Below are 13,416 nucleotides of genomic sequence, written 5' to 3' on the forward strand. Positions count from 1 at the left end.
AATGGCAAAATCGAGTCTAACAGACTTGAATTGCTAGAAACAAAAATAGTTTAAAGCGTTGCCTTACTAATAAAATAGTTTGAAGAATTTAGTTATTTTTAAAAAAAATCCCTTCTTATTTGGATCTTTGCCCAAAACCCATGCTACTTTACATGGGCTGGGCTTAAAAACTATTTAAAAGTACTGAGCAATTGTGGACTGGACTAGTGTGTTAATCAATGGCTCTCACGCTTTTGCTCCGAAGTCCGAACAATCTCTCTCCGTTGGGAGCCGTAGTTCGGAGGAGCTTCCGCTCAGGTGCGGCGTTGGAAGCCATAGCAAAAGCTTCGGAACAAAAAATCCCAAACGTAATTCTCTACAACTACCCATCCTTCTCTGGAGCTTTCTCCGCTCTCTTCGCTCACCTCTTCCACTCTACCCTCAATCTCCCTTCTCTCATTCTCCCCTTCTCTTCAATTCACCCTCTCAAACCCGAAGACTTTGACATCCATGGCGTTTCGAAATGCTATCTGCTTGACCTAATTGGACCTAAAGGTTTTGCTCTCAAACTCGCTCAGCGCTCATCGTTCGAGTAAGTAGAAGCCAATTTGATTTTTTTGTTTGTTTTTGATTGAATTCTTTCTCAAATGTGTAAACTTGGTTTTGGTATTTGTTATGTCAAATTAGGGTTATAGCATTTGATCATCGAAAATCAGTGCTTGCACAGATTCCTTGTGAAGAAGATTGTCCTCGTAACCTCAAATTTCATGTTGATGTTGAAAAAAGTAGCTCTAGTGCTGTGTATGATTACTTTTGTGATCAACTTGCACATTTCGGATTTCCTAAGGTATGTATAGAGATTAGATCATTTAAATACAAAAACATTTTCACAACAAATCCTAGTTACTAAGTTCCGCTGCTTGGGAACTAGGTCCACAACATTTTCACAACAAATCCTATATGCAAATTGCTATGCACGGTTGATAGTAGGCAAAAAAGTAATTTTGTGGTAGACTCAGTTTAAAACCAATGCTTGACAAAAAAGATTTGTTGTGGAAATGTTGTGAGCTTAGTATTACTCTAAAGTTTAACCAATGAGCTATTTTTAGTCCTAAAGTTTATAGTGATCTCTTTTAGTAACTAAAAACTGATAGGTCATCACTCCATAAAGACTAAAAACGATTACTTTAATATCGTCGGGGGATAAAAACTATCACTTTAAGTATTTTAGAGACTAAAAAATGATCAATTTAAATTTTATAGAGACTAAAAGTGATCATTTTAAAGTTCAGGGGGGCTAAAATCGCTTATGAGCTAAAGTTTAACGATGTATTTTGGCCGAATTAGATATTAGTGACCTTTGTGCTTGAATGAGTTTCTACTTCCTAGCACCTTGTGTTCAGATAGCTGAAATTAATTGCATTATTTTTTAAATAAGGGGATGGTTTCAAGTTTGTTAGACCCAAAAGACCGAGATCGTGTTGAAATGGTTCTTAAGTATATTGAAGACAGTGATCTTCGCCGATGGAGCTTTCCGGATATTAGGGCGTTTAATATTGGAATTGATCAATGGCGCTCAAAGTTGAACTGCATCACTAATCCATACATGTATGAACAGGTTTGGCAGTTCTAAATCTGATGCCTATTTCTTTTCTTTTTTCCCTAAATATATATTTCTGGATAATTTTTTACAATCATTATTGTAGGTTAATTTTACGGTTTGGTACTTCTGTTTGCTATTGGTTGAATGCTAACTTGGCCTTCAGATTGAAAATGGAGAAAGTGTTGGGGTTTAATTATTTTCTTTTAAAGGAGAAGAATAAAAGAAAATTAGATTTGAATGCTACAGACTCAGATGTTGGCATTTGAAGGATGTGCATTTCAAGTGTAACTAAGCCCAATGGATTGGGCATATATTGCTAATTCTTGGCTCCCATATAATTTAAGACTTTTAGTATCAAAATTTAAAAAATAGCAATTATTAAATCATTATCTCATCAGAAGACAAGCTCAAGGGTTTGTAATTTTACATTTTCAATTTTCTGTGACACTTATAAAAAATTAAAAAAAAAATTCTGTGACTGCTTGAAATCATGCCAGCTTTTTTTTTTTTTTTTGGTTTTTGTTTTTGTTTTTTCCAGGATTTTTCTTTTTTAAAGGTGACCTGATAGATATTCAAATGAACATCTATTTGAAATACATCTTGTCTTGATGCATTATCTCTAGAAGCATTATTGCAGTTAAAGCATTTATGTTCTTTTTATTCAGTATTCCATAGTTTTGATGTTTATATTGAGAAGAAGTTAAATCAATTATTGAGACAAACAAGCAAAAACACGTATTGATTTAAAATAAAAATGTGTTTAGTTTAAACTGACTTTCTCCAAATTTGGGCTTTAAATTCCCTATTATTTGAGCCTATTTTATTACTACAGGGTTTTGTGTCTCTTGAAGTTGGACTCTATTCCTGTTCCCCCCCCCCCCCCCCCCCCTGTTTCTGGTTTTGTTTTGTGGATGAAGTTTCTTAACCTGGTATGGATCATTTCTGTTGCAGTTACTGGAGTTAAGTTCTGTGGATTTAATTTCTAAGGGAAACGCTCATATCTCCTCTCGCCAGAATGCTGCAGATAAATTTCTAAATAAGGTTTTCAAAGTTCGCTTGGGCAGAGGATTTTATGGGGAGTGTCTGGTAATAATAACTCACTACATTTTGGATTTTTATGCTATAATATAAATCCTACTTTACTTAATCAGCTGCATGTGCAATATGGATGGCTTTGTTTCTGATCTGGCTTTTCAAGACCTTTTTTCCATCCATATCAGTCTCCTAACATGGAACTATTCAATGCCTTTGAATTATTATGATTTACATAAAACACTTAAAATGTGACACCTTTTCTACAATGCATTTTAAGCAAATTTTTATTCCCTCATTGTTATTTTTAGGGAGTTAGAGTGGACGGGAATTCCAATTTAAGTGATGAAATTGGCAAGCAACTTGGTGTAAAGAGTGCTGCAGCAGGTCTAAGGTAATATGATTGAAGTGCACATGGAGGCATATTTATATATATAATAGTAATAATAATTATGTAAGGATATGTGAAGTGGGTAAGATTTTCATGAGAAATATATGCTAACAGTCCATATATATTTGAAATGTTTTAGGGATTCTTAACATATTTCAGCATTTATTCATTATATTCTGGAATTATTTGGAACTATCAAAGATGTGCAATAAATTCAATTTTCTATCATCTGATGAAAATATCAGAACATATTGGAGAACCTTGAGTTTCCTATGGCTTAAGATCTATTTGGAAGGGTAGTTTGAGTTGCCTGGGTCTCAACTGAAGTGGATAATCATACGCTCTTCTGCCTTGGTAGTGGTTGCCTGGGGTGAAGCCTTGCCTCATGCTAGTATAAAAACTATTTATTCAGGGATTTCAAAACTAGATATTTTTCAGGTTTTTTAGTGTGTACAATAGTTTGAGATGAAAGGCAAGCACTGCATAAGAATTATTATCTGGACACTTTTTCATATGTAGACTAGTAACATGCATGGTTTAAGCATATAATACCACTTTGATGCTTGGGTGGAATGCCATTAAAAAAGCTTCCTCTTGATTTTTTGGTTGCCAATGAGCTGTAAAAGCAGAGTGACAAGACCTACTGGATGCATGTGTGACTTACTAGTAAAAAATGATGTTTTAGTTGTTTCCTTCCATTTACCATCAATTAAATCATCTCTTTTAAACTACGATGTTTTATCAATTGTGGTATTAGCATAATGATGTCAGTGGTATTCGATTATAATTTATAGTTTAAGCATATCTTTTTTGAGAACAAGTGAAAGAATTTATATTCGCTTAGGTTTTTCCTTGGCAATGCTTTGGTTTGGAAGCTTGATCAGGAATGTATAAACTATGACACTTGGAGAAAATGGGAAAGAATCGCACTTTAATGCTTGGGTGAAATGCCATTAAAAACACGTCCTCTATTTACTTTTATGGTTGTCAATGAGCTTTATCTGAGATGACACATCCTCCCCTTGTAAAATAAGGTAGAGGGTGAGATCATGGTATAACTTATACCAATATTAAAAGGAAAAAAATAAAAGATATGTTTCTGGTTTTTTCAGTTCATTTACCATTAACTAAATCATCTCTTCTAAACTACAATGTTTTGTCCATTTTGGTGTTAGGATCTTGATTTCATTGGTGCCAAGAGTTTTGTGGCTCATTGGCATTGCTTGGTCCCCCCCCCCCCCCCCCCCCACAAAAACCGAGTTCAAATCTCCCCTTCCCAACTTTTTGTCAGCCAAAAAAAATAATGTAATTGGTATTTGATTATACATTTGTTGTTGTCTTTCTCTATTGGTGGTGTCAGGCCTATAGGAGCTGTTGTATACATGCAACGAAATAATCTTAAAATGTGCTTGAGAAGTATTGACAGTGCCACTGATACCTCTGAAGTTGCAAAGGTTTGCATCAGTATCCATTAAACCATGGCTCATTTCTTTTTATTTTTTTTTATTTTTTTATTTTTTCATAATGGAATAATTTAGACTAAATTATTGGGTCCACATCTTGGAACATGAAGGCATATGGTGGAGGAGGTTCCCCAAGTTCTAGTTCCTTCATCATAAGGATGGATGAGTATAACCAGTGGCTTTCAGGGAATTCATCATGAGCATGTCAAGGTGTGAAACACTATCCTTCAATATTTTATGCCATTGGACATTGTTAAATTACCATGCCTTCTTCTTTATAATATTTCTCTTTATGACATATTAAGACCATGCAAAAGTTTTCTGACTCCAATTTTTGGTATTAGCATTGGATAATTGCCAACATCGTCATACAATACATAAAACTTTTACCTTTGAAGCAGGCTTATATCTGAATTCTTCATATTAGCATTCAATAATTTCCCCAAAGTCTGAAGGCAGCGAATTGAGCATTTTTCCATGGCTGCATCACAGTCTCTTCTTCCCTCTCTCAAACTGTTGCTTACTTCTGTAGAAACAAAAGCAAAGAAGGTGCTTCATTGGTTCTTGTCTTCCTTTTCTGACTCCAATTTTTGGTATTAGCATTTAATTAACTAAGAGTGGAAAGTTTAAAGCCCCTTCTAACTACGATACTCTTAAAGGATCCGAAGGAGTTCAATTTCCATGGAGGTGCATATGGAGTGTTAAGGTACCTCGTAAGATCATTATCTTAGCTTACACAGTAGCATTAGGTAAATACTAACGGTGGGTAATCTTGGGAAATATCACATTATGAATTTGGATTGGTGTTGCATGTGAAAGAGCAATGGAGCGATTGTAGATCATCTTGGTATTGTCCACCACAGGATTGGGAGGAAGTCTGTTTTGATCGGTTTATGGCCATTGTTTACTCTAGGAAAGTGCGGGGGGGTTGGCCCTGATAAGGTTTGTTGGAAGCAGCAAGGAGTAGAGGTTTTGAGGTTAGAAGTTTCTTTCTTTCTAACCCTACTATCTCCTTCCCTTGGAGGTTGGTGTGACAATCGAAGGTCCCTCAAGGGTGGCTTTCTTTTCATGGTCAGCCTCTTTAGGTAGGATTCTTACAACTGATAACCTTCGCAAAAGGAGTATTATTGTTCTTGATTGGTGCTACATGTGTAAGAGGTGTGGGGAGTCGGAGGATCATCTTCTACTTCATTGCCCCCATAGCTTTTGAGTTGTGGTCTTTGGTGTTTTGTTTGTTTGGACTCCATTGGGTTATGCCACTTAAGGTACTTGAGGTGTTTGAGTCTTGGCAAGGTAAATTCGGACAACATCGTGATATAATTTTTTGGAGACTTGTGCCCCATTGCTTGATGTGGTGTATTTGGAGAGAGAGAGGAATGCTAGATGCTTTGACGGATGTGAGTGCTCCTTACTAGAGATCAAGTCTTTCTTCTTGCATACTCTACTTGTTTGGAGTGTGGCTTTGTTGCATTGTTCTTGTTTTTCTCTTCCTGCTTTACTTGATCATTGTAATTTTGGTTCTTGATTTTTGCCCCTACTGTACATCCCCAATGTACTCGGATTGGCTATTTTTTTCTTAATAAAATTTTTTCATTACCTATCAAAAAAGAAAAAAAGATCATCTTGTTTTGCATTGCTCAGTGGCAAGTAACCTGTGGTCATTTGTATTTACTCTCTTTAGGGTTTCTTGAGTCATGCCAAAGAGGTTCAGTTTTTTTTTTTTTTTTTTTTTTAATTAATTAATTTTTGCTCCAGTTGTACACATCTAGTGTAACCTGGTATTGTTCTTTTCTATTTTTTATCAATAAATTTTACTTCCAAAAAAAAAAAAAAAAAAAAGAGTTATGCCAAAGGCAAGATTCAGATATTGGATTGTTGGCAAGGAAATTTGAATCATTGTAGGCATTTGAAGAGTCAGAAGGCTTCTCCCCTTGTGTATGTTATAGATCATTTGGCAAGAGAAGAATAGTAGAACTTTTGATTGTGTTGATCGATCTAATTAAGTAATCAAGCAAATCATGTTGCAATCCTTATTTGAGCGGATGACTATATTGCACAGCATCCCCTTGTCTTCTTGAATACACCATCAAACAACTAACTCTGATTCATTCAACGTAATTAATTAGAATCTCTAATATCTAATTTCTTTACTTATAAAAGAAAATATAGCTTCAAATATTTGTGCATTACATTCCATCCATAAAAAGCAAAGGAAACATGAGGGATCAACTTTCCCAACCGATCAATTTTCCTGAGCTGGAAATGACTGCTCCAGCTGGATGCAGCTAGCATCTCATAAAAAATTGTATAATGTGGTGTGCTCAACACAACACGTCCCCCATCTTTGTCTTGTGGTGTGCTTCAAATATTTTTGCATTACATTCCATCCATAAAAAGCAAAGGAAACATGAGGGATCAACTTTCCCAACTAATCAAGTTTTCCTGAGCTGGAAATGACTGCTCTAGCTGGATGGAGATAGCATCTCATAAACAATTGTGTAATGTGGTGTGTGCTCAACACAACCCATCCCCATACTTGGGCTTGCCCCATTTTGTGCGTTTTAAAAAGAAATTTAAGTTATTTTGCTCATAGTAATATTGTAATATTAATGATTTGGATTCCCTATATAGAGATCCTAATGAGTTGTTTATTTATGGAAAGATCTTTGCAACAATATATACTCAAATGTAAAGGATAATTTGTATAAAATACTACAATCCATATAATGCATGAAATGCCTACCATTTCAAATCCTACCATAATAGTAATTGCTACCATTATGTTGTTTGACATTAGAAGTGAAATCATGACTGAAGCATACAGGCATCAGTTCAATGGACAACCATCAACCACTATGCCCTTGGCTGTTGGACATTGTGCTAATGGACAATGTTCACCATCGGTACCCCACCAAGTCAAACTTTTCCCTTCCATGCCCACTGAAAAATACAATAGCACTCCCATGAAAGCCACTCCAGCATCCAGTGCTGCTGAAAGAATGTAATTGTACCTCTGCCACCATTGCTTTCGGTAACGAAAGATGAAAAAATTGAAAATTGTTCCGACAATAATCCATGCATTGTAGTTCACTGGTGTTGCTGGCGGCATCATTGCTGTTGCTCCCAGAAGGACTGGAAGGTTGATCAGGGGAATCCAAGATTGCTTGGGGAATGATTTATGCAATAGCCAAACAATCACTGGCCCTATTGCACCTCCAAGGAAGAACCAATTCATTGCCTCATAGTTTCCAAGAGGTCCAAAGATACGTCTCGGTCCTACTAGACCCCAAATAACAGATGCATCAAAGAAGACTCGGTCTCCAGGGCATGTCCAGGGACTGCCAGTGGGAAGAAGTTCATCCTGGCATATATTCGTAATAGAGGTCAACAACCACCATGCCACTGCAAGATTAATAGTTCCAGCCAGAATTGTTCCGATGAACTAGACAAACACATGGGCCAATGCAGCAGCAGAGTAGAAAATGTTAGTAATTATGCAGCTGGAAGTGTTCAAAAATAGTTTATAGATATTGGATGGTTAAGGATCATTAAATTGTGATTCTAATGTAATGAAGTTTTGTGAAAACTCATCACACACATCTAGTCAGCTTTGCTTCTTTTCAATAGCAAGTTTATAATGATGTAGTGTCAAATATTCAACTTACTTGCCATTATCCCCCCCACAACAAACAAAAAAAAGGGGATAAAGAATGGCATAGCTTGAAGGTTGATAGACTTTGATTCCTGATCCTGAATTTGGCTATTAATTACTATGTTATAGAAGTCATATTACTAAATTTTTTCCAGATATAAAAAAGATCTCATATCTGAATAATTGTAAGCTGATGTATTAACTTATTTTCCTTAAATTTTGATTTATAGATAGTAGAAAATAAATTTGTACCTGAACTAGGAACATTGATCTTGGGGGAATCTTCATGTAATGTCCTAGCTTGAAATCACTGAGGAAGGAGACAGCTTGAGCCATGCTCATATAACCAAAGGTTTTGAAGCACACATTGGCTATTGGTCTTCCTGGGTATATCAAACCCATTGCATACTCTGTGATAATGTTTAGCCCTGGTGTCTGTATTTAGAACATTATACAATTAATGAGATAATAACAAATTATATGTAGATCATGGAATTGAATTAAATTCTTATTTTAATGCCTGAGTTAAAGAAATCTAAAATAAAACAACCGTAAACTATAGATTCTGGAAATGTGATCTTGTAGCTCCATCCAAGTGGAAATGGTTTAATTTAAAATAGCTAGTTGTTTGGTGCTACGTGAAATTATAGAAGAATGTCATTAAACTTGGTATGGTATCTTGAATTATATAGGACATATGGAAAAGTATGTCTGAAATGACACAGCTTGCATGACCAGGGCCAACTAATTGAGATCAGGTATTACTAATGATTTTTAGTATATAAATTCAATGTTTTACCTCTGTTTCTGCAAGAAAAAAAAAAAGCTGGAAAAAGTATTTTCTCAATAACCTGGTTTGTTGTGGCAGTTATAATGCTGATTGGAAGAGTAAAAGTAAAGGCCATAGCTGCAGCAAAGAGAAGTCCCCACCATGGCATCTGAACTTGTTTATTTAAAAATATGCAGAGTGCAAGGGAAACTGCCATTGTCACAACAAGCAACAAGTAAAACCACCAGGAAGGTATGTCCTTGTATCTCTTCATCAATTTGGTATGGATATCCTCCTTGCCCTTATAAGAAGCACGATACCTCTCATAGATTTCCCTGCCCATATAAGTGTATATGAAACTTGACTTTACTAAATAACTTCAGAAAATATCAAAACCTTAAGAACTTGATAATAGAGAAGGGTAGTTTTGTTCATTGATTACTTTAAAAGAGGTTTGTATTGTTTAACATTTTGCATCTCACTACGAAAAGAAATTATTGGTCTTAAATTCTAAAGCCATTTTTGCATTCGAAAGCTCATGCCATTTTTTGTTATGTGGAAAAAAATCCAGGGCACGCTAAATACTTTTTGACTGTCTTGGTAAATTAATGATTCTGGCTGTGTAAATAGTTCTCACAGAATTATTTTGCTAACTTAAACAAATAGCTTTCTTACCATATTTGAAAACAATCAAAGAACTGTGAACATCAAACCATCTGAGAATCAATTGGTAATATACCTGCCGTAGAATAGGGCCACATGTGTGAGCGTGGCTGCAATTGTGGCAAATCCAAAGCCATAGGTGAGAGAAAAAAGCATGCTTAAATGAATCCGTCCTTGCTCCTCATAGTTGGATAGATTTAACTCAAACTTGTCATTTACAATAGCTGATATGTTGTAGGCTTGACCTTGGGCTGTAAACAAGTGTGATGAAAAAATAGGAAATCTCCTTGCACCGTACAAGTCAAACCCCCAGTATCCTATAGGGATTGCAATATAGACTATCAAAAAGTAGCCAGCAAAAACGTTGACAATAGAAAAGAAAGGGCTGATGAGGGGGCTAAATAAGAAAGATGCCACAGCCGACCAGTCAAGTGTTAGGGCTCCCAGTCCAAGGCCTCTCATGCCTGAACCTATCTGCTGGGCTGTGACTGACTTGGAGAATACCCAGCAGACCCATGATATGCTTGTGAGTGTTGTGAAGAGGTACCCTGGGACCAGATACCATGAGAAACTGCAAGTTAGTGCAATTAGGAAGAACTTTGCTCGTGACATGCGCCGCATTTCATTTTCATGCAAAGCCCTGCATAATAAATCACAATTTTATATCAATGAAGGTTTTTTTTTTTGGGTGCATCATTATAAACAGTTTATAACAAGATGAGGCGCTTTTCGTTTTAATGGCATGAAGCTTGTAACAACACTGCTTCAGTGTGACGTTCATTCTTAATTTCCTGAATTTGCAAATTCTTTGTTATTCTACTCTACTAAACATCAATGAAGTATTGATACACTACTCTTTTTGTGACAGTGATTGTGCTGTATTCGTGTCATGGAACAAAAACTCAGGTTTATTACTGATATTATTACAGTCGGTGACTTGGTGTAAAAACTAAATACTGGTAAGAGGATTGGCTGTCTCACATGCATGCATGATGCATGGTGGCCTGATTGTGTGGTGAAGAGCATCAAGGCATGATAAGGAGACACATAAAGAAAGATATCACTCAGTATCCATGTAGTAGCCTTTACACTATTTTAATTGATCAATTGCGACTTTGACGGTACCGCAGTTCGTTCCACATGATCCATTTAATTTAGAACTGTTAAAATGCCCACTTGCTCTCTCTTTTTGGATCAGATTTTACTTTTTTTTTTTTTTGATAAGTTGGTACAATTTTAGATCGATTTTGAGACGACTATATTGAATTTATGAATATTGAAATTGTAAATCAATAATTGTTTTATCCTTATGGGTCACATGCAACTCCCTTGCAAACTGACAATAAATTCTCTCTCTCTCTCTCTCTCTCTCTCTCTCTCTCTCTCTTATAAAGTTGGTCAAATATTTGGGCCAAAATGTGGCCCAAAAACTCCCATAACTGTGTCTTGTTATATTCAAAACAAGGTACGCCTAGATGTAAAGTACTACTTTCCAAAGTCAGCTTGGTGGATTCATTTGAATCTTGTAACCTGGAAACAGCTGGACTTGTCCGCCTATTTCTTTTAATATTTAATTCTGTCCTTTCGGATAAGTATTTTCATATTTTGTGGACTCCAAATTTTGTTTCATGTTGAAGTCAGTTCACACAGACCTACAATTTCCACCTTGCGTGCGTTTAGATTCCACGATTCAGTGTGCGTTTGGCTTTTGAAGTGTTATTTACACTTTTAAAAATTGCTATAGTATTTTATTATTGTATTTTTAGTAATAAATTTTTAATTTTTAACCAATAAACGATATCCAAACAGATTCCTAATAAATGTTATGGAACTATGATATTTTTGAAAATCATAATCAATTATTAAGATTCATTCTCTTAATAATCAATAAGATAAGATTATTCTTAAAAAAACAAAAAAAGGATTAGAGTAGGTCCTGTTTTCGAATATTCTTAATGCGTATTCATTAGGCATGCTATCGTGGGCAAGATTTTGAATTCTAAGGCCTTATCTTGTCTTCTTCCCCCACTAGTCGGTAAAAGAAGACAAATAAAACGAAGAAAAAATAATGTTAGTACCATCACAAAATTTATAATTTTTCATAATTTGCTCACGTTAAATAATGAGTTTATTTTACCGCTTGCTTACAACTAGTGGACAAATTTTGGGATCTATTGCGGTAATAGCAATATTCAAATCAGGAAAGGGATTTTTTTTTTTTTTTTTTTTGGGAGAAATGGAAAGGGAAAATTCATGATAAGCTAATATAATAAACCCAATAATGCATATGCAACTAAATTATAAATAAAATCTTGGGAAAGGTTTGTCTGCTTTTGAATAAAGTATCTTTATTAGGCCAAAAAAATAAAAACAAAAATCCAATAACAAAACGACAAGTTGAGGATGAATGAGAGAGCGTACCGGAAGAGTGAAACTTGAACAAGAGTAGCTGGCCACCACATATGTGCCGGCTCCACCACGTACTTCCGTAATAGTCCAGCCCAACCATATCCTAATACCTGCAAATTAATGCAATCCACCGTGCACTGCCCGTTATCTCTAAATACATGTTCATATAAATCACCCTTTCAAACATGTTTAAAATATGAGAGTAAAAAAATTAAAAAGTTAAAAATTAAAAAATGAAAATGATAAAAATTAACGTGAGTGGTTGTGGTACAATTGCACCAGGTGCAACTACCTCGATACTTTGCACCGGATCCAAATCCTGTTCTCCCAATAGCAAACTATGATATTGAAATATAACTAAGAACATCACTATTGCAAATTGCAGAATGATGGGACGGGATACCAAAAACAAAAGGTATTGCCCCAGCTACCTTGTCCTATTATTTGCTTTTACTTTTACCTACTGCTTTTTTTTTTCTTGCTTCAATTCAATTTCCAAATCAGCAAGAAAAGTGTCCCCTAAAAACACAACTCCTACCTCAAGATTCTGACAGTACTAGATCAAAAAAAGAGATTCTGATACTAACATAAAAAAATAATTTTTCATATATATATATATATATATATGTATGTAGTGATAGCAATAATCAAAATACTTCTCGAAAGTACAACAAAAACTATTACAGCCAATAAAAACACTTTTTTAAGAAAAGGGTATCACATTCACAGACAGTTAATACTACAATAGAAATTACCTGAGTAGTGATAATAAGAAGCCAAGCAGCAAAAAACGAGATATTCCTGTGGTAGAAGGCTTTGATAATATTGACAATACCAACAGCATATGCTGCGCCAGATCCGAATGCACTCCCAGCATTAGCAAAGATGGAAATGAGTACGTGCTCCTTCATGTTAAACGGACCAGGGTTCAACGAGAAGCTCCTGGATCCAAACCCAGGTATCTGAAACTTGGTCTTGGGAAGAACAGAAGCCATGAAGCGACCTATAGGGAGGGTGGCGACTTGAACAGTGATTTGGGTAATGACAAGAGGCTCAGTACGGTAGGCAAAGAACTGGTTGAGGAAGGAAAGAAGAGCACATGAGATTAGACCCAAGAACCACATCCTGAAAGTCCATATGGGAAGAGTAGGGTCGTCTGTGTTGGCCACTGTTAGCCTGACTTCTTCAATGGGACAGAGCTCCTCATCTTCCTCAATGGTGGAGATGTCTTTTTCTGGGTCTGTGGGTTTGTTGGTGTTGGGGTATGGTGTTTGTGTGTTTAGTGTATCCATGGCTGCTGCTGGTGCTGCAAGTTGGATTTTGGTAGGAACTATAGGAAGGAGGTTTGGTCTTTTATTGCATGAGGATGGAAGGATGAGAGTGCTTTTGGTTTGACCATAGACTTTAGTGCGTTTTTTGTTGAGTGAGAGAGACTTCGTTGGTGGGAATGTGAGA

At 35.8% G+C, this 13,416-nt stretch overlaps 2 protein-coding genes across 9 annotated transcripts; one reads left to right on the forward strand and one right to left on the reverse strand.

Moving 5' to 3' along the window:
• The first annotated feature begins 194 nt into the window (after positions 1 to 194).
• LOC126706377 (uncharacterized) lies at positions 195 to 10,856 on the forward strand. 8 transcript variants are annotated; one of them, XR_007648566.1, is made up of 10 exons: positions 195 to 571; positions 667 to 826; positions 1,418 to 1,597; positions 2,534 to 2,668; positions 2,926 to 3,008; positions 4,366 to 4,459; positions 4,579 to 4,678; positions 8,351 to 8,878; positions 8,989 to 9,141; positions 10,421 to 10,856. XR_007648566.1 is itself a non-coding variant. In XM_050405800.1 (8 exons), the coding sequence occupies exons 1-7, from the start codon at positions 219 to 221 to the stop codon at positions 4,666 to 4,668; spliced, it is 1,095 nt and encodes a 364-aa protein (XP_050261757.1). In that variant the 5' UTR covers positions 195 to 218; the 3' UTR covers positions 4,669 to 4,678; positions 4,870 to 6,101. The 8 variants fall into 8 exon arrangements, 1 of the variants encoding a protein (XP_050261757.1); XR_007648567.1 differs by having other exon boundaries at positions 8,813 to 8,878; XR_007648571.1 differs by lacking the exons at positions 8,351 to 8,878; positions 8,989 to 9,141; positions 10,421 to 10,856 and adding exons at positions 4,870 to 5,017; positions 5,137 to 5,174; positions 5,288 to 6,101.
• LOC126706376 (oligopeptide transporter 4-like) lies at positions 7,148 to 13,416 on the reverse strand. Its single transcript, XM_050405799.1, has 6 exons — positions 12,717 to 13,416; positions 11,974 to 12,071; positions 9,629 to 10,192; positions 8,972 to 9,224; positions 8,373 to 8,555; positions 7,148 to 7,910 (listed from the first exon to the last, which is right to left on the reverse strand). The coding sequence occupies exons 1-6, from the start codon at positions 13,251 to 13,253 to the stop codon at positions 7,296 to 7,298; spliced, it is 2,250 nt and encodes a 749-aa protein (XP_050261756.1). The 5' UTR covers positions 13,254 to 13,416; the 3' UTR covers positions 7,148 to 7,295.

Source organism: Quercus robur, chromosome 11 (genome assembly GCF_932294415.1).
Source record: "Quercus robur chromosome 11, dhQueRobu3.1, whole genome shotgun sequence".
NCBI lineage: Eukaryota > Viridiplantae > Streptophyta > Magnoliopsida > Fagales > Fagaceae > Quercus > Quercus robur.

Bases quoted from the DNA above. Each gene is read 5' to 3' on its own strand.
- LOC126706377 (XM_050405800.1), top strand. From the start codon at position 219: ATGGCTCTCACGCTTTTGCTCCGAAGTCCGAACAATCTCTCTCCGTTG. The intron at 572-666 runs GTAAGTAGAAGC...ATGTCAAATTAG, and splicing joins GCTCAGCGCTCATCGTTCGA to GGTTATAGCATTTGATCATC. The intron at 4,460-4,578 runs GTTTGCATCAGT...TGGAACATGAAG, and splicing joins ATACCTCTGAAGTTGCAAAG to GCATATGGTGGAGGAGGTTC.
- LOC126706376 (XM_050405799.1), bottom strand. From the start codon at position 13,253: ATGGATACACTAAACACACAAACACCATACCCCAACACCAACAAACCC. The intron at 8,556-8,971 runs GTTATTGAGAAA...TTCTAAATACAG, and splicing joins TAACTGCCACAACAAACCAG to ACACCAGGGCTAAACATTAT. The intron at 7,911-8,372 runs GTACAAATTTAT...GTGTTTGTCTAG, and splicing joins GATCAATGTTCCTAGTTCAG to TTCATCGGAACAATTCTGGC.